The sequence below is a fragment of the Montipora foliosa genome, chromosome 12 (genome assembly GCF_036669935.1).
Source record: "Montipora foliosa isolate CH-2021 chromosome 12, ASM3666993v2, whole genome shotgun sequence".
Lineage (NCBI taxonomy): Eukaryota > Metazoa > Cnidaria > Anthozoa > Scleractinia > Acroporidae > Montipora > Montipora foliosa.
Window position 1 is genome coordinate 38,470,683 of NC_090880.1, and position 18,703 is coordinate 38,489,385.

An 18,703-nucleotide genomic window follows, 5' to 3' on the forward strand; every position below is an offset into this window, starting at 1 on the left:
TTCCAGACATGAACGACCCTACGACATGCAACAAAATAATGAAAAGGGGATCAATACGAGAACAAACAGCACAACGGTCGGAGGCAATAATAACCCCAAACCTTGAGGTTATATCGCACCCGCGGAACTGCATTATGTAAAAGGAGCCAGAGAACATCGCATTTTATAATTCCTCGATAAACTTAAGAGAGACTTTCGCCACACGGACAACCACCGGATTCTGGGGCGGCCAACAACGGCTCCCCAAAAACTAGCGCAGTTTGGAGCAGGGGACCGGAAATACAGACAACAAGGAATAAATGTTATTACAAGATAAATCAATCAGGCCACCGACCCATGACGCTCAAACAGAGGACTGAAAAAAAGCAAAGACACTGACCGGTAACACAGGGAGGGATCCGAAGACGAAGGGACGGAATTGCTCGCGAAAGAGAAGCGAGGATCAAACTTAAAAAGAACATTCCCAAGAAAGAAGCGGGCCAAAAAATGCCAGTTATCAGAAACGAAGTAATCTCGAAGACTTAAAAAACAGGACCGACGCAGGCTGGCACACTTGGTCTGAAAGTCGACAGACACCAAGGCCGCCAGAAGACAAAGGTGCACAGCAGCGCTGTCGACTCCCGTTCTCCATTTGGCCTTTCCAAATGAAAGGCCAAAACAGACGGTTGTAGCGGTCACAACCCATCGCGGAGGTGCGAGGCTTGTGGCAACGTGCCAAAACCCTACTCGCCCCTGAGGACATTAATAATCATTGTGCGGCCAACATAAAGAAAGTTCCCTTTGTCTCCACAAATTGATAACATTTTCGAGCTTATCTAGCTTAGGTTTCCAGGTTTGTCTGAATCGACCGAAACCAGGACGTTAGAAAAGAAAAAACCCATATCCTAATTTTAGAGACACACTTTAAACCAACGGGGGAGGCACCGTTCGCCCTCCACCTCCCAAGCCACATAGCCTCGGTCTTAGTCGTGTTAAGTTTTGCACCGAAAGCTATGTTCCAACCTGCGAAACCACTCGCAAAAGGTGACATAGGGGAAAACTTTCCGATTTCAACAAAGCCAAAGTTGCATCTGTCAGCGGTACTGAGAAATCTTACATTGTAACGCCAGCCGCACCAGGGAGAGAGAAAGCCAACAATTGTCCGGATTCATTTTCGGAATTTGGGTAGGACAGGATTTCAGAAACCAGCACGATTAAAAAGGGGGGAGATGGGTGGACAACCCTGCCTAACACCCCTTCCCAAAAAACACAGGGGCGGAACGGAAAGAGGGGACCCGGTTAACAAATAAGTGCGCCCCGAAAAGACATTGTTATAAAAGAGACTCACCCATTGACAAAAAGATAGAGGGTACCCAAAAACCGAACTTAGGACACACAAACGCGCATGAGAAAGGCTGTTGGTCCCCGGACACGGTCAAAGGCCTTTTCTTGGTCTAAAGGTCACAAGTATTCCAGAATTCGTTAGTTTTACTAATCATGTCGAGGCGTGGTCACGAATCAGAAGGAGATTAGAGAACGCATAGAATCTCCCAACTACAGACCCCTTCGGAGCTACGACTGATCGCGATGAACAATCGAACCACATTACAGGACTTGAGACGCCTACACGGATAATTAGGCCTTAGAAGCCGATTTTATAATACGGTATTTAGCAAAGAGATGGGGCGCCAGTTTTTTCGGCAATCTGCGGATTATCGTCTTCTCTTGGGGATCAGAGCAAGAGGCCCTCTCGCTGAGAGTTTCAGATGAGGGAACCCCGATTGAAAGCCCTCATTCAAAACTACGAAGGCAAGGGCATCACCAAGATCCCCCCCAGAAAAGTCAACATAAAAATTCTGGTTGGGAGACCATCAGACCCTGGGGACTTGCCGGTTTGAAGACCGCTAACACCGCCCCAGAAAAAAAGCCTCGTCTTTTGTCAACTCCCCCTCACATGCTCTCTCGTTCAGCATTCGACAGAGAAAGGTCTAGGTCATTAATTAAATCCATTTGAAACAGAAAGATCCAAGGTATCCTTGGCAAACAATGACTTATAGAAATCTACAAGGACTAATTCCAAATCGTGTTGGGACGTCTTCTCGACGCATTGGCATCCAGAAGGCAGTCCAGAAGTTCTTTTCAGCACGTTTTTTTCTCGAGGCGGAAAAAATATCTAGTCGGCCGTTCTCCTTCTTCAACCCACTTGGCACGTGAACGAATTTTTGCGCCCTCCGCTTCCTGGGAAACCAGGGAAGAGAGGGCGCTTTCAAGATCCCTGACCTCAGAAGCGGCCTGGGAGCCACCAGAGGCCAGAGAGTTCTTTGCGTGGATCAAGCGCTTGGTCAAAGAACTGCGTTCACTATTAATCTGCCTTTGTTTATTAACGCAAAACTCGATACAAAACCTACGAATGCCAAGTTTTAAAGCCTCCCACCAAGCACCAAGGGAATCGAAGTCGGAGACACGCTCCTTAAAGGAAGCAATAAACGCAGACATTTTGCTCTTAAAAGACTCATCGGACAAGAAACTTGTATTAAACCGCCAAACACCGCTACGGGGACAAGAAAAATTGTCGAGAGACAAAAATAGACGAACAAAATCGTGGTCCGAAAAAACACACGGCATTACATCGGAGGTTCGAAACGTGCGGAACAAGGGAACGAGAAATCAAAAAGCGATCGAGGCGCGAAGCTTGAGAATAGCCGGTATTGGCCCAAGTGAAGGAAACACCACGAGGGTTCCGTCTGCGCCAAATATCAACAAGAGAACAGTCTGAATGAAGGATTAAGGACTGACTTATCAGGAAGAGAATCATCAACTAGGACAAGACGGTCGAGAGGATTATCGATACAATTAAAATCACCGGCCACTATCCGAATAGGGGATAGAAAAAAGGAATGCAGATTTTGGAAAAAGTGCTTGCGTACGGTAACGGTGTTTGGAGCGTAAATATTAATGACATTAATCCGCTGCTGCCCCAAAAGTAACCAATGCACTTAAGACTCTACCATCTGAATCAAAAATAAAGCGAGAGATGGTTCCTGGAAAATTCGGAGGGGTGAGCAGGGCTACACCAGCCGACCTGCCCGTCCCGAAGGACCAAAAACATTTACCGGGCCATTTACGAGAAAAAGCATCAGCTTGACGTTTGTTTGAAACATGAGTCTCCTGTAATAGGATCAAATCGCAACTTAGGCGAGATAATTCGTTTAGGATCAGGTCACTCTTAGTGGGTGATACAAGCCCACGGACGTTCAGAGAAAGGAGCTTTAGCATTGGTACTAATGGTGGCGTTTACCAACCGTGGTCCACCCTTCAGACTCGCTGTAAGTATGATCCCCGCGCAATCGAGTTCTAGATCGATGACGGTCGTGGCTGCGGGAACGGCCACGCCCGACGACGTTACTCACGATCACGGGCTCACGTTCACCAGTTCACGTCTCACGGCTCAACGGTCCACCACGGTCCCACGGTCCCGGTCCACGGTCACGGTCACGGTTCACGGTCACGGTCACGTTTCCCGTTCCCGTTCCCGGTTCACCCGTTTCCCGTTCCCGTTCCCGTTCCCGATCCCGCTCCCGACTCCCGCTCTCGCTTCTCGCTCTCGTCTCCCCCCGATCCAAGGCGGCCCAACATGCACTAATGTACCTACCAGATCCTTTAGGATTCCACGTCTCACACTTGATCATCCCAAGCCTTTTCCTTGTTGAGGAGAGGACCCAGAAAACAGACTCAAGAAACCCAGGACTCCTCCACCCCCTACTAGATACCCCATCCTGCCCTACTTCCCCCACTTGCAATCACTAGATTCCTTATGAGCCGCATCGGGGGGCTCGGCAGCTAGGGGGCGTCTCTGCCACCTGGGGAGGTTTACTGACTGGAGGAGGCTCGAGACAGCAGGAACACGGAGCTGGAAGCAGGGACGGACGCAGAGGCAACAGCCAGCATAAGTGAAGAGGGCTCGGGGAGACTCACGAGGGATCGCGTACGAGGACCAGAAGATGACGGGTCTACATCAAGCACTGTGGATAAGGAACGGGCCACGGCACAGCTGTTGAATGATCAGGGCTTCATACAACATGGAACAGCATAGGGTCACACGGACAGGATCCTTGACAAGTGAGCCAGTGCCTCTTCGCAGGTGTGGCGGCAGATCACAGACCGACAGGAAGGCGCGAAGTGCTCCCAAGGGCCTCCGCAGCGTCCTCCGCAGGTTCTGTGGCTGATCCCGGGTTACCAGATCCGAAACAAGAACTTCGCCCACTACTCGAACAGAGGAAGGGATGGGCTTGCTGAGGACGCATCCGGGCAGATTACGCCGTTCCCATTGAACAAAACTATCGCCTAGAACGATCACCATACCCCCGAAAAGAAACGACACAGTGCCATAGGTGGACGTAAACGGGCCAATCAGAACAGAGTCCCGGCGACGTAGTCTCACCGGAGCTTCGTTAAAGCTTGACCAAGGTTACAGCATTCTGCCTATCACCGATCAAGAAAACGTGACCCCTCGATATCGAGGCTGGGGAGAATACACGGAGCGCTGCTTCTTTTGCCGCAACTGATCTAAAGGTGACGACCCAATTTGTGTTAGAAGGCGCAAATACTGGATGGACACAATGGAGTAGATATCAACTGCCCCAGCTTTCATCAAAACTGCCCCAAGATCTTTGGCTGTTGGAAGGAGAGTCCAAATTAAAATAAACAACGCGAGGAATCCCCTTCTTAAGAGCCACCTTCCCACGGTTTTCGTCTGGAGAAGTGGGAACCAAACTTCTCACGAGGAGAAGCACAGAAGAAAGAAAACGTTACACCACTTTGGCCATGCTTGCCAGCGCTTGTGGGGACACACAACTTCAGACAGTCAATGGCGAGAAGAGCTCGGGCGTGAGGCTTCTTTCACCATCAGGAACGTTCAGGAACTTCAAACAGTGGCATTGGCATCAGCGCCAGGCATCAGCCTCAGCATCAGCATTCATATCCTGCGTCCCGGCAAGCATCACTACTCACAACAATTGTGGGGCCGGGGATAACCTCAGCAGTACTTAGCAATTCTTCAGGGTCAGCAACAGCCCAGCAGTGAGTTCTTCTTCCATAAGTGTTGGGGGGCGCAGACGAAGAGGTCCACGACAGTGTAGCTCCCACTAACGGCCAATTGGTACACTTAGCCAAAAGGCCGAGAAGCGATGCCCGTAAATGCTCACAGCGGACAAGGTGCTCCCAGTCTCATGGCCACGAGATATGGTGGTCCGATTACAATCCGTGCCAAGGAAGGAATGCCCAAAGCCAACCTGAAAGCGAGGCGCACACAACGATCGCCCTTGTACAGTGGGCAGCAGGACCAGCATTGCATGGCACTTGCGTTGACGGCAAGAGGACAAATGCACATTGTGCTTGCTCTGACCTCGTTTTTATTTTCCCTTATAACAAAGTTAATTTTCACGGCGAATTACTTGTATACGACCATACCACAGGGAAAACACCGGTTCTCGTCCGAATCACCGAAGTTAAGCCCTGTCGGGCGGGGTTAGTACTTGGAGGGAGGACCGCCTGGGAATACCCCGTGTTGTAGGCTTCCCTTTTTCCTTCTGTACACTTGATTATCTCAAAAAATCTCAGTTTCCTTTAATGAAAGAACATTCCAAACCAGGTTTTTTGAACACAACATGCCAACGATATGTCAAAGATGAGACATACAACAAAAACAAAATAGTTCACACGAGAAAGTGGAACTTGTATTCCCAAGGGAGCGCGTGCGCGCGAGATCTTATCAATCCAACGTTTATGACATGAAACGTATCTTTTCGTGTGAGCAAAGAACAGGATACGACAAGTAAAAAATGCATGCACTGTTATGCATTAGATGGAAGTTAACCTAGCCCGGATGATATGCATACAACGAAGGCTACAACACTACAACATTGATCCTGCGAAAACGTGACTTACGTGACGTAGCGCACTTCAAAGTCTTACTGTTCCCTGCTCAACACGGACAGTACGTATTCAAAGGGCCGATAAGACACTATCCTGACCATGAAAGATTTACTTTTTATGATAACAATCCAATTAACTGATAACATAGAGAAACCACAAAGTGTTGGCCACAGAAATGTAACGCCAACTGATCTGGCGGGTCCTCAGTTACTCAATGCAAAACGGGCTCTCCAGAACGCAACATAACACAACGCAAAAGAAATCTATCGCGATGGAGCAGTACAAACACACATCCACTTACGTTTTCGAAACGATGCACGAGGATAAGAGCTCGACCCGCTGGCATTTTCTTGTCTCACTCGTCTATCGATGGAAATCGATGCGGCTGAAATAAACACGTCCTCGCTCGCTCTCTCTACGGCCAAGAATGAAAGAAATAAAATCACAGTTTTGCAGTGCACCAAGTACGGAACATTCACCTACAATTTCAGCAGTGGAATTCACAAATACAACTCACCTTCCTTAGTCCTTACACCGCCACCGCATCTCCTTCCCTGCCCTGCCTGAAACGTTACCAACAAACCTTCCCATTAGCCAACTTTGCCACCGGGGTTTGGTGCGGGGACTAGCGCGAACGCAGGTCCCCACTACCAGAAATTATACGCTCGAGTTACCCACATTTGGGGTAATCGCAAGGGTCAACCCAATCGAAGTGCAATGAAAGAGCCTCACCTTGAGAGGACTGCCTCCCTGATCACCAGTGCCTCCCGCGTCAGGTAAGTATGCCTTTTCAACCTCTCCGGAACCGCAAAACGCAACTTGTCTGCGCATACCATGTGGTAATGGGGGTCACGTGCTCCTCGTCCTGTCGTGTCGTGCTGTCCACTCGCTGCTATGCTACCTAGAAAAGAGAAGAGAATGTGAAGGTTGGTTGCTTGGTCATTTGTTCTGCTTTCACTTGATTATTTCTTCCCCAGAGGGAAGTGGGCCACGCTCGGAGGTAGTGCTATACCGAGGCAACCCGTGGCCGGGACGAGGCAAGCCTCTTTTCCACGGCCCAGTTCCAAAAATCAGTTTAATATATGAGCTGCTCGATGAGCAGCATCAGATATTAAGCTGATAAGAACAGATACTACACTTGATCTTAGCCAAAAGGCCGAGAAGCGATGCCCGTAAATGCTCACAGCGGACAAGGTGCTCCCAGTCTCATGGCCACGAGATATGGTGGTCCGATTACAATCCGTGCCAAGGAAGGAATGCCCAAAGCCAACCTGAAAGCGAGGCGCACACAACGATCGCCCTTGTACAGTGGGCAGCAGGACCAGCATTGCATGGCACTTGCGTTGACGGCAAGAGGACAAATGCACATTGTGCTTGCTCTGACCTCGTTTTTTATTTTCCCTTATAACAAAGTTAATTTTCACGGCGAATTACTTGTCTACGACCATACCACAGGGAAAACACCGGTTCTCGTCCGATCACCGAAGTTAAGCCCTGTCGGGCGGGGTTAGTACTTGGATGGGAGACCGCCTGGGAATACCCCGTGTTGTAGGCTTCCCTTTTTCCTTCTGTACACTTGATTATCTCAAAAAATCTCAGTTTCCTTTAATGAAAGAACATTCCAAACCAGGTTTTTTGAACACAACATGCCAACGATATGTCAAAGATGAGACATACAACAAAAACAAAATAGTTCACACGAGAAAGTGGAACTTGTATTCCCAAGGGAGCGCGTGCGCGCGAGATCTTATCAATCCAACGTTTATGACATGAAACGTATCTTTTCGTGTGAGCAAAGAACAGGATACGACAAGTAAAAAATGCATGCACTGTTATGCATTAGATGGAAGTTAACCTAGCCCGGATGATATGCATACAACGAAGGCTACAACACTACAACATTGATCCTGCGAAAACGTGACTTACGTGACGTAGCGCACTTCAAAGTCTTACTGTTCCCTGCTCAACACGGGACAGTACGTATTCAAAGGGCCGATAAGACACTATCCTGACCATGAAAGATTTACTTTTTATGATAACAATCCAATTAACTGATAACATAGAGAAACCACAAAGTGTTGGCCACAGAAATGTAACGCCAACTGATCTGGCGGGTCCTCAGTTACTCAATGCAAAACGGGCTCTCCAGAACGCAACATAACACAACGCAAAAGAAATCTATCGCGATGGAGCAGTACAAACACACATCCACTTACGTTTTCGAAACGATGCACGAGGATAAGAGCTCGACCCGCTGGCATTTTCTTGTCTCACTCGTCTATCGATGGAAATCGATGCGGCTGAAATAAACACGTCCTCTCGCTCTCTCTACGGCCAAGAATGAAAGAAATAAAATCACAGTTTTGCAGTGCACCAAGTACGGAACATTCACCTACAATTTCAGCAGTGGAATTCACAAATACAACTCACCTTCCTTAGTCCTTACACCGCCACCGCATCTCCTTCCCTGCCCTGCCTGAAACGTTACCAACAAACCTTCCCATTAGCCAACTTTGCCACCGGGGTTTGGTGCGGGGACTAGCGCGAACGCAGGTCCCCACTACCAGAAATTATACGCTCGAGTTACCCACATTTGGGGTAATCGCAAGGGTCAACCCAATCGAAGTGCAATGAAAGAGCCTCACCTTGAGAGGACTGCCTCCCTGATCACAGTGCCTCCCGCGTCAGGTAAGTATGCCTTTTCAACCTCTCCGGAACCGCAAAACGCAACTTGTCTGCGCATACCATGTGGTAATGGGGGTCACGTGCTCCTCGTCCTGTCGTGTCGTGCTGTCCACTCGCTGCTATGCTACCTAGAAAAGAGAAGAGAATGTGAAGGTTGGTTGCTTGGTCATTTGTTCTGCTTTCACTTGATTATTTCTTCCCCAGAGGGAAGTGGGCCACGCTCGGAGGTAGTGCTATACCGAGGCAACCCGTGGCCGGGACGAGGCAAGCCTCTTTTCCACGGCCCAGTTCCAAAAATCAGTTTAATATATGAGCTGCTCGATGAGCAGCGTATCAGATATTAAGCTGATAAGAACAGATACTACACTTGATCTTAGCCAAAAGGCCGAGAAGCGATGCCCGTAAATGCTCACAGCGGACAAGGTGCTCCCAGTCTCATGGCCACGAGATATGGTGGTCCGATTACAATCCGTGCCAAGGAAGGAATGCCCAAAGCCAACCTGAAAGCGAGGCGCACACAACGATCGCCCTTGTACAGTGGGCAGCAGGACCAGCATTGCATGGCACTTGCGTTGACGGCAAGAGGACAAATGCACATTGTGCTTGCTCTGACCTCGTTTTTATTTTCCCTTATAACAAAGTTAATTTTCACGGCGAATTACTTGTCTACGACCATACCACAGGGAAAACACCGGTTCTCGTCCGATCACCGAAGTTAAGCCCTGTCGGGCGGGGTTAGTACTTGGATGGGAGACCGCCTGGGAATACCCCGTGTTGTAGGCTTCCCTTTTTCCTTCTGTACACTTGATTATCTCAAAAAATCTCAGTTTCCTTTAATGAAAGAACATTCCAAAACCAGTTTTTTTTTGAACACAACATGCCAACGATATGTCAAAGATGAGACATACAACAAAAACAAAATAGTTCACACGAGAAAGTGGAACTTGTATTCCCAAGGGAGCGCGTGCGCGCGAGATCTTATCAATCCCAACGTTTATGACATGAAACGTATCTTTTCGTGTGAGCAAAGAACAGGATACGACAAGTAAAAAATGCATGCACTGTTATGCATTAGATGGAAGTTAACCTAGCCCGGATGATATGCATACAACGAAGGCTACAACACTACAACATTGATCCTGCGAAAACGTGACTTACGTGACGTAGCGCACTTCAAAGTCTTACTGTTCCCTGCTCAACACGGACAGTACGTATTCAAAGGGCCGATAAGACACTATCCTGACCATGAAAGATTTACTTTTATGATAACAATCCAATTAACTGATAACATAGAGAAACCACAAAGTGTTGGCCACAGAAATGTAACGCCAACTGATCTGGCGGGTCCTCAGTTACTCAATGCAAAACGGGCTCCCAGAACGCAACATAACACAACGCAAAAGAAATCTATCGCGATGGAGCAGTACAAACACACACATCCACTTACGTTTTCGAAACGATGCACGAGGATAAGAGCTCGACCCGCTGGCATTTTCTTGTCTCACTCGTCTATCGATGGAAATCGATGCGGCTGAAAAAACAAACACGTCCTCTCGCTCTCTCTACGGCCAAGAATGAAAGAAATAAAATCACAGTTTTGCAGTGCACCAAGTACGGAACATTCACCTACAATTTCAGCAGTGGAATCACAAATACAACTCACCTTCCTTAGTCCTTACACCGCCACCGCATCTCCTTCCCTGCCCTGCCTGAAACGTTACCAACAAACCTTCCCATTAGCCAACTTTGCCACCGGGGTTTGGTGCGGGGACTAGCGCGAACGCAGGTCCCCACTACCAGAAATTATACGCTCGAGTTACCCACATTTGGGGTAATCGCAAGGGTCAACCCAATCGAAGTGCAATGAAAGAGCCTCACCTTGAGAGGACTGCCTCCTCCTGATCACAGTGCCTCCCGCGTCAGGTAAGTATGCCTTTTCAACCTCTCCGGAACCGCAAAACGCAACTTGTCTGCGCATACCATGTGGTAATGGGGGTCACGTGCTCCTCGTCCTGTCGTGTCGTGCTGTCCACTCGCTGCTATGCTACCTAGAAAAGAGAAGAGAATGTGAAGGTTGGTTGCTTGGTCATTTGTTCTGCTTTCACTTGATTATTTCTTCCCCAGAGGGAAGTGGGCCACGCTCGGAGGTAGTGCTATACCGAGGCAACCCGTGGCCGGGACGAGGCAAGCCTCTTTTCCACGGCCCAGTTCCAAAAATCAGTTTAATATATGAGCTGCTCGATGAGCAGCGTATCAGATATTAAGCTGATAAGAACAGATACTACACTTGATCTTAGCCAAAAGGCCGAGAAGCGATGCCCGTAAATGCTCACAGCGGACAAGGTGCTCCCAGTCTCATGGCCACGAGATATGGTGGTCCGATTACAATCCGTGCCAAGGAAGGAATGCCCAAAGCCAACCTGAAAGCGAGGCGCACACAACGATCGCCCTGTACAGTGGGCAGCAGGACCAGCATTGCATGGCACTTGCGTTGACGGCAAGAGGACAAATGCACATTGTGCTTGCTCTGACCTCGTTTTTATTTTCCCTTATAACAAAGTTAATTTTCACGGCGAATTACTGTCTACGACCATACCACAGGGAAAACACCGGTTCTCGTCCGATCACCGAAGTTAAGCCCTGTCGGGCGGGGTTAGTACTTGGATGGGAGACCGCCTGGGAATACCCCGTGTGTGTAGGCTTCCTTTTTTCCTTCTGTACACTTGATTATCTCAAAAAATCTCAGTTTCCTTTATGAAAGAACATTCCAAACCAGGTTTTTTGAACACAACATGCCAACGATATGTCAAAGATGAGACATACAACAAAAACAAAATAGTTCACACGAGAAAGTGGAACTTGTATTCCCAAGGGAGCGCGTGCGCGCGAGATCTTATCAATCCAACGTTTATGACATGAAACGTATCTTTTCGTGTGAGCAAAGAACAGGATACGACAAGTAAAAAATGCATGCACTGTTATGCATTAGATGGAAGTTAACCTAGCCCGGATGATATGCATACAACGAAGGCTACAACACTACAACATTGATCCTGCGAAAACGTGACTTACGTGACGTAGCGCACTTCAAAGTCTTACTGTTCCCTGCTCAACACGGACAGTACGTATTCAAAGGGCCGATAAGACACTATCCTGACCATGAAAGATTTACTTTTTATGATAACAATCCAATTAACTGATAACATAGAGAAACCACAAAGTGTTGGCCACAGAAATGTAACGCCAACTGATCTGGCGGGTCCTCAGTTACTCAATGCAAAACGGGCTCTCCAGAACGCAACATAACACAACGCAAAAGAAATCTATCGCGATGGAGAGCAGTACAAACACACATCCACTTACGTTTTCGAAACGATGCACGAGGATAAGAGCTCGACCCGCTGGCATTTTCTTGTCTCACTCGTCTATCGATGGAAATCGATGCGGCTGAAATAAACACGTCCTCTCGCTCTCTCTACGGCCAAGAATGAAAGAAATAAAAAATCACAGTTTTGCAGTGCACCAAGTACGGAACATTCACCTACAATTTCAGCAGTGGAATTCACAAATACAACTCACCTTCCTTAGTCCTTACACCGCCACCGCATCTCCTTCCCTGCCCTGCCTGAAACGTTACCAACAAACCTTCCCATTAGCCAACTTTGCCACCGGGGTTTGGTGCGGGGACTAGCGCGAACGCAGGTCCCCACTACCAGAAATTATAGCTCGAGTTACCCACATTTGGGGTAATCGCAAGGGTCAACCCAATCGAAGTGCAATGAAAGAGCCTCACCTTGAGAGGACTGCCTCCCTGATCACAGTGCCTCCCGCGTCAGGTAAGTATGCCTTTTCAACCTCTCCGGAACCGCAAAACGCAACTTGTCTGCGCATACCATGTGGTAATGGGGGTCACGTGCTCCTCGTCCTGTCGTGTCGTGCTGTCCACTCGCTGCTATGCTACCTAGAAAAGAGAAGAGAATGTGAAGGTTGGTTGCTTGGTCATTTGTTCTGCTTTCACTTGATTATTTTCTTCCCCAGAGGGAAGTGGGCCACGCTCGGAGGTAGTGCTATACCGAGGCAACCCGTGGCCGGGACGAGGCAAGCCTCTTTTCCACGGCCCAGTTCCAAAAATCAGTTTAATATATGAGCTGCTCGATGAGCAGCGTATCAGATATTAAGCTGATAAGAACAGATACTACACTTGATCTTAGCCAAAAGGCCGAGAAGCCGATGCCCGTAAATGCTCACAGCGGACAAGGTGCTCCCAGTCTCATGGCCACGAGATATGGTGGTCCGATTACAATCCGTGCCAAGGAAGGAATGCCCAAAGCCAACCTGAAAGCGAGGCGCACACAACGATCGCCCTTGTACAGTGGGCAGCAGGACCAGCATTGCATGGCACTTGCGTTGACGGCAAGAGGACAAATGCACATTGTGCTTGCTCTGACCTCGTTTTTATTTTCCCTTATAACAAAGTTAATTTCACGGCGAATTACTTGTCTACGACCATACCACAGGGAAAACACCGGTTCTCGTCCGATCACCGAAGTTAAGCCCTGTCGGGCGGGGTTAGTACTTGGATGGGAGACCGCCTGGGAATACCCCGTGTTGTAGGCTTCCCTTTTTCCTTCTGTACACTTGATTATCTCAAAAAATCTCAGTTTCCTTTAATGAAAGAACATTCCAAACCAGGTTTTTTGAACACAACATGCCAACGATATGTCAAAGATGAGACATACAACAAAAACAAAATAGTTCACACGAGAAAGTGGAACTTGTATTCCCAAGGAGCGCGTGCGCGCGAGATCTTATCAATCCAACGTTTATGACATGAAACGTATCTTTTCGTGTGAGCAAAGAACAGGATACGACAAGTAAAAAATGCATGCACTGTTATGCATTAGATGGAAGTTAACCTAGCCCGGATGATATGCATACAACGAAGGCTACAACACTACAACATTGATCCTGCGAAAACGTGACTTACGTGACGTAGCGCACTTCAAAGTCTTACTGTTCCCTGCTCAACACGGACAGTACGTATTCAAAGGGCCGATAAGACACTATCCTGACCATGAAAATTTACTTTTTATGATAACAATCCAATTAACTGATAACATAGAGAAACCACAAAGTGTTGGCCACAGAAATGTAACGCCAACTGATCTGGCGGGTCCTCAGTTACTCAATGCAAAACGGGCTCTCCAGAACGCAACATAACACAACGCAAAGAAATCTATCGCGATGGAGCAGTACAAACACACATCCACTTACGTTTTCGAAACGATGCACGAGGATAAGAGCTCGACCCGCTGGCATTTTCTTGTCTCACTCGTCTATCGATGGAAATCGATGCGGCTGAAATAACACGTCCTCTCGGCTCTCTCTACGGCCAAGAATGAAAGAAATAAAATAACAGTTTTGAAGTGAACCAAGTACGGAACATTCAACTACAATTTCAGCAGTGGAATTCACAAATACAACTCAACTTAATTAGTCCTTAAACCGCCACCGCATCTCCTTCCCTGCCATGCCTGAAACGTAACCAACAAACCTTCCCATTAGCCAACTTTGCCACCGGGGTTTGGTGCGGGGACTAGCGCGAACGCAGGTCCCCACTACCAGAAATTATACGCTCGAGTTACCCACATTTGGGGTAATCGCAAGGGTCAACCCAATCGAAGTGCAATGAAAGAGCCTCACCTTGAGAGGACTGCCTGCCTGATATCAGTGACTGCCGCGTCAGGTTAGTATGCCTTTTCAACCTCTCCGGAACCGCAAAACGCAACTTGTCTGCGCATACCATGTGGTAATGGGGGTCACGTGCTCCTCGTCCTGTCGTGTCGTGCTGTCCACTCGCTGCTATGCTACCTAGAAAAGAGAAGAGAATGTGAAGGTTGGTTGCTTGGTCATTTGTTCTGCTTTCACTTGATTATTTCTTCCCCAGAGGGAAGTGGGCCACGCTCGGAGGTAGTGCGATACCGAGGCAACCCGTGGCCGGGACGAGGCAAGCCTCTTTTCCACGGCCCAGTTCCAAAAATCAGTTTAATATATGAGCTGCTCGATGAGCAGCATCAGATATTAAGCTGATAAGAACAGATACTACACTTGATCTTAGCCAAAAGGCCGAGAAGCCGATGCCCGTAAATGCTCACAGCGGACAAGGTGCTCCCAGTCTCATGGCCACGAGATATGGTGGTCCGATTACAATCCGTGCCAAGGAAGGAATGCCCAAAGCCAACCTGAAAGCGAGGCGCACACAACGATCGCCCTTGTACAGTGGGCAGCAGGACCAGCATTGCATGGCACTTGCGTTGACGGCAAGAGGACAAATGCACATTGTGCTTGCTCTGGACCTCGTTTTTATTTTCCCTTATAACAAAGTTAATTTTCACGGCGAATTACTTGTCTACGACCATACCACAGGGAAAACACCGGTTCTCGTCCGATCACCGAAGTTAAGCCCTGTCGGGCGGGGTTAGTACTTGGATGGGAGACCGCCTGGGAATACCCCGTGTTGTAGGCTTCCCTTTTTCCTTCTGTACACTTGATTATCTCAAAAAATCTCAGTTTCCTTTAATGAAAGAACATTCCAAACCAGGTTTTTTGAACACAACATGCCAACGATATGTCAAAGATGAGACATACAACAAAAACAAAATAGTTCACACGAGAAAGTGGAACTTGTATTCCCAAGGGAGCGCGTGCGCGCGAGATCTTATCAATCCAACGTTTATGACATGAAACGTATCTTTTCGTGTGAGCAAAGAACAGGATACGACAAGTAAAAAATGCATGCACTGTTATGCATTAGATGGAAGTTAACCTAGCCCGGATGATATGCATACAACGAAGGCTACAACACTACAACATTGATCCTGCGAAAACGTGACTTACGTGACGTAGCGCACTTCAAAGTCTTACTGTTCCCTGCTCAACACGGACAGTACGTATTCAAAGGGCCGATAAGGACACTATCCTGACCATGAAAGATTTACTTTTTATGATAACAATCCAATTAACTGATAACATAGAGAAACCACAAAGTGTTGGCCACAGAAATGTAACGCCAACTGATCTGGCGGGTCCTCAGTTACTCAATGCAAAACGGGCTCTCCAGAACGCAACATAACACAACGCAAAAGAAATCTATCGCGATGGAGCAGTACAAACACACATCCACTTACGTTTTCGAAACGATGCACGAGGATAAGAGCTCGACCCGCTGGCATTTTCTTGTCTCACTCGTCTATCGATGGAAATCGATGCGGCTGAAATAAACACGTCCTCTCGCTCTCTCTACGGCCAAGAATGAAAGAAATAAAATCACAGTTGTGCAGTGCACCAAGTACGGGAACATTCACCTATCAATTTCAGCAGTGGAATTCACAAATACAACTCACCTTCCTTAGTCCTTACACCGCCACCGCATCTCCTTCCCTGCCCTGCCTGAAACGTTACCAACAAACCTTCCCATTAGCCAACTTTGCCACCGGGGTTTGGTGCGGGGACTAGCGCGAACGCAGGTCCCCACTACCAGAAATTATACGCTCGAGTTACCCACATTTGGGGTAATCGCAAGGGTCAACCCAATCGAAGTGCAATGAGAGAGCCTCACCTTGAGAGGACTGCCTCCCTGATCACAGTGCCTCCCGCGTCAGGTAAGTATGGCCTTTCAACCTCTCCGGCACCGCAAAACGCACCTTGTCTGCGCATACCATGTGGTAATGGGGGTCACGTGCTCCTCGTCCTGTCGTGTCGTGCTGTCCACTCGCTGCTATGCTACCCCTAGAAAAGAGAAGAGAATGTGAAGGTTGGTTGCTTGGTCATTTGTTCTGCTTTCACTTGATTATTTCTTTCCCCAGAGGGAAGTGGGCCACGCTCGGAGGTAGTGCTATAACCGAGGCAACCCGTGGCCGGGACGAGGCAAGCCTCTTTTCCAAGGCCCAGTTCCAAAAATCAGTTTAATAGCTGAGCTGCTCGATGAGCAGCGTATCAGATATTAATCGGATAAGAACAGATACTACACGTGATCTTAGCCAAAAGGCCGAGAAGCGATGCCCGTAAATGCTCACATCGGACAAGGGGCTCCCAGTCTCATGGCCACGAGATATGGTGTCCGATTACAATCCGTGCCAAGGAAGGAATGCCCAAAGCCAACCTGAAAGCGAGGCGCACACAACGATCGCCCTTGTACAGTGGGCAGCAGGACCAGCATTGCATGGCACTTGCGTTGACGGCAAGATGGACAAATGCACATTGTGCTTGCTCTGACCTCGTTTTATTTTCCCTTATAACAAAGTTAATTTTCACGGCGAATTACTTGTCTACGACCATACCACAGGAAAACGCCGGTTCTCGTCCGATCACCGAAGTTAAGCCCTGTCGGCGGGGTTAGTACTTGGCTGGGAGACCGCCTGGGAATACCCCGTGTTGTAGCTTTCCCTTTTTCCTTCTGTACCCTTGATTATCTCAAAAAATCTCAGTTTCCTTTAATGAAGAAGCTTCCAAACCAGGTTTTTTGAACACAACATGCCAACGATATGTCAAAGATGAGACATACAACAAAAACAAAATAGTTCACACGAGAAAGTGGAACTTGTATTCCCCAGGGAGCGCGTGCGCGCGAGATCTTATCAATCCAACGTTTATGACATGAAACGTATCTTTTCGTGTGAGCAAAGAACAGGATATACGAACAAGTCAATTAAATGCATAGCACGTGTTATAGCATTTATAGATGGAATGTTATACCTAGCCCGGAGTGATATGTACATACCACGAAAGGCTACAACACTATCAACAATGATCCTCCCTGCGAAAACGTGACTTCAAGAGATAAGGTTGGGGGCTACCGTGACATGGCGCACTTCAAAGTCTTACTGTTCCCTGCTCAACACGGACCAGTACGTATTCAAAGGGCCGATATAATGAACACTATCCTCGACCATTGAAAGATTTACTTTTATATGATAACCATCCCAATCTTAACTGATAACATAGAGAAACCACAAAGTGTGGGCCACAGAAATGTAACGCCAACTGATCTGGCGGGTCCTTCAGCTTACTCAATGCCAAAACGGGCTCTCCAGAACGCAACATAACACACGCAAAAGAAAATCTACTCGCGACATGGAGCAGTACCAACACAACACATCCAACTTACGTTTTCGAAACGATGCACCGGAGGATAAGAGCTCGACCCGCTGGCATTTTCTTGTCTCACTCGTCATATCGAGGGAAATCGAATGCGGCTGAAATAAACAACGTCCCTCGCCGCGCTTCCTCTAGCTACGGCCAAGAATGAAAGAAATAAAATCACAGTTTTGCCGTGCAACCAATTACGGCGAACATTCACCTACAATTTCAGCAGTGGAATTTCACAAATACAAACTCAACCTTCCTTAGGTCCTTACACACCGCCACCCGCATCTCCTTTCTTCCCTGCCCCTGCCTGAAACGTTTCCTACCAACAACCTTGCCCGCATTGAAGCCAGACTCCTTGGCCACCGGGGTTTGGTCGCGGGGACTAGCGCGAACGCAGTTCCCCACTACCCAGAAATTATACGCTTCGTGAGTTACCCCATCATTTGTAGTTGAAATCGTGCAAGGGTCAAAACCCAATCGAAGTGCAAGTGAAAGAGCCCTCACCTTTGAGAGGACGTGCCTCCCATGATCACAGTGCCATCCCGCCTTCAAGGTAAGTATCTATCTATATCCTTTTCAACCCTCTCCGGAACCAGCAAAACGCAACTTGGCTGCGCATACACATGTGGTAATGGGGGTCACGTGCCTCCTCGTCCTGGCGTGTCGTGCTGTGTCCACGCTCGCTGCGATGTCTACCTAGAAAAGAGAAGAGAATGTGAAGGTTGGTTGCTTGGTCATTTGTTCTGCGTTCACTTGATTATTTCTTCCAGAGGAAGTGGGCCACGCTCGGAGATAATGCTATAACCGAGAGCAACCCGTGGCCGGACCGAGTGCAAGCCTCTTTTCCCACAGGCCCCCGTTCCAAAAATCAGTTTTAATCTATTGAGCTGCTCGAATGAGCAGCGTATCAGATATTAAGCTGATAAGAACAGATTTTTTTTTTTTTTTAAAAAGATTT

The 18,703-nt window shown here is 48.1% G+C and overlaps 1 protein-coding gene, 19 non-coding genes and 1 pseudogene across 20 annotated transcripts in view; 8 read left to right on the plus strand and 13 right to left on the minus strand.

Moving 5' to 3' along the window:
- LOC137981160 (uncharacterized) overlaps positions 1-140 on the plus strand; it is a 2,783-nt gene extending 2,643 nt beyond the window's left edge. The window contains exon 3 of the mRNA XM_068828501.1: positions 7-140. Within this exon, the coding sequence (XP_068684602.1) occupies positions 7-140 (134 nt within the window). The remainder of the gene's footprint in view (positions 1-6) is intronic.
- A 5,294-nt stretch (positions 141-5,434) lies between these two features.
- On the plus strand, positions 5,435-5,554 carry LOC137981225 (5S ribosomal RNA). The gene has a single exon (XR_011118559.1). It is a non-coding gene; the product is annotated as a 5S ribosomal RNA (ribosomal RNA).
- Positions 5,555-6,532: 978 nt separating this feature from the next.
- LOC137981231 (U1 spliceosomal RNA) lies at positions 6,533-6,697 on the minus strand. The gene has a single exon (XR_011118563.1). It is a non-coding gene; the product is annotated as a U1 spliceosomal RNA (small nuclear RNA).
- A 194-nt stretch (positions 6,698-6,891) lies between these two features.
- On the minus strand, positions 6,892-7,081 carry LOC137981238 (U2 spliceosomal RNA). Its single transcript, XR_011118570.1, has one exon. It is a non-coding gene; the product is annotated as a U2 spliceosomal RNA (small nuclear RNA).
- Positions 7,082-7,349: 268 nt separating this feature from the next.
- LOC137981224 (5S ribosomal RNA) lies at positions 7,350-7,468 on the plus strand. The gene has a single exon (XR_011118558.1). It is a non-coding gene; the product is annotated as a 5S ribosomal RNA (ribosomal RNA).
- A 977-nt stretch (positions 7,469-8,445) lies between these two features.
- Positions 8,446-8,609, minus strand: LOC137981227 (U1 spliceosomal RNA). Its single transcript, XR_011118560.1, has one exon. It is a non-coding gene; the product is annotated as a U1 spliceosomal RNA (small nuclear RNA).
- A 194-nt stretch (positions 8,610-8,803) lies between these two features.
- On the minus strand, positions 8,804-8,995 carry LOC137981234 (U2 spliceosomal RNA). The gene has a single exon (XR_011118566.1). It is a non-coding gene; the product is annotated as a U2 spliceosomal RNA (small nuclear RNA).
- Positions 8,996-9,262: 267 nt separating this feature from the next.
- Positions 9,263-9,381, plus strand: LOC137981236 (5S ribosomal RNA). The gene has a single exon (XR_011118568.1). It is a non-coding gene; the product is annotated as a 5S ribosomal RNA (ribosomal RNA).
- A 982-nt stretch (positions 9,382-10,363) lies between these two features.
- Positions 10,364-10,529, minus strand: LOC137981229 (U1 spliceosomal RNA). The gene has a single exon (XR_011118562.1). It is a non-coding gene; the product is annotated as a U1 spliceosomal RNA (small nuclear RNA).
- A 194-nt stretch (positions 10,530-10,723) lies between these two features.
- LOC137981235 (U2 spliceosomal RNA) lies at positions 10,724-10,915 on the minus strand. Its single transcript, XR_011118567.1, has one exon. It is a non-coding gene; the product is annotated as a U2 spliceosomal RNA (small nuclear RNA).
- Positions 10,916-11,180: 265 nt separating this feature from the next.
- On the plus strand, positions 11,181-11,300 carry LOC137981257 (5S ribosomal RNA). Its single transcript, XR_011118588.1, has one exon. It is a non-coding gene; the product is annotated as a 5S ribosomal RNA (ribosomal RNA).
- Positions 11,301-12,279: 979 nt separating this feature from the next.
- LOC137981232 (U1 spliceosomal RNA) lies at positions 12,280-12,442 on the minus strand. Its single transcript, XR_011118564.1, has one exon. It is a non-coding gene; the product is annotated as a U1 spliceosomal RNA (small nuclear RNA).
- Positions 12,443-12,637: 195 nt separating this feature from the next.
- LOC137981237 (U2 spliceosomal RNA) lies at positions 12,638-12,829 on the minus strand. The gene has a single exon (XR_011118569.1). It is a non-coding gene; the product is annotated as a U2 spliceosomal RNA (small nuclear RNA).
- Positions 12,830-13,096: 267 nt separating this feature from the next.
- Positions 13,097-13,215, plus strand: LOC137981248 (5S ribosomal RNA). Its single transcript, XR_011118579.1, has one exon. It is a non-coding gene; the product is annotated as a 5S ribosomal RNA (ribosomal RNA).
- Positions 13,216-14,188: 973 nt separating this feature from the next.
- Positions 14,189-14,352, minus strand: LOC137981233 (U1 spliceosomal RNA). The gene has a single exon (XR_011118565.1). It is a non-coding gene; the product is annotated as a U1 spliceosomal RNA (small nuclear RNA).
- Positions 14,353-14,546: 194 nt separating this feature from the next.
- On the minus strand, positions 14,547-14,736 carry LOC137981239 (U2 spliceosomal RNA). Its single transcript, XR_011118571.1, has one exon. It is a non-coding gene; the product is annotated as a U2 spliceosomal RNA (small nuclear RNA).
- A 269-nt stretch (positions 14,737-15,005) lies between these two features.
- On the plus strand, positions 15,006-15,124 carry LOC137981256 (5S ribosomal RNA). The gene has a single exon (XR_011118587.1). It is a non-coding gene; the product is annotated as a 5S ribosomal RNA (ribosomal RNA).
- A 979-nt stretch (positions 15,125-16,103) lies between these two features.
- LOC137981228 (U1 spliceosomal RNA) lies at positions 16,104-16,267 on the minus strand. The gene has a single exon (XR_011118561.1). It is a non-coding gene; the product is annotated as a U1 spliceosomal RNA (small nuclear RNA).
- Positions 16,268-16,464: 197 nt separating this feature from the next.
- On the minus strand, positions 16,465-16,657 carry LOC137981240 (U2 spliceosomal RNA). Its single transcript, XR_011118572.1, has one exon. It is a non-coding gene; the product is annotated as a U2 spliceosomal RNA (small nuclear RNA).
- A 266-nt stretch (positions 16,658-16,923) lies between these two features.
- On the plus strand, positions 16,924-17,040 carry LOC137981226 (5S ribosomal RNA; annotated as a pseudogene).
- Positions 17,041-18,515: 1,475 nt separating this feature from the next.
- Positions 18,516-18,703, minus strand: LOC137981241 (U2 spliceosomal RNA). The gene has a single exon (XR_011118573.1). It is a non-coding gene; the product is annotated as a U2 spliceosomal RNA (small nuclear RNA).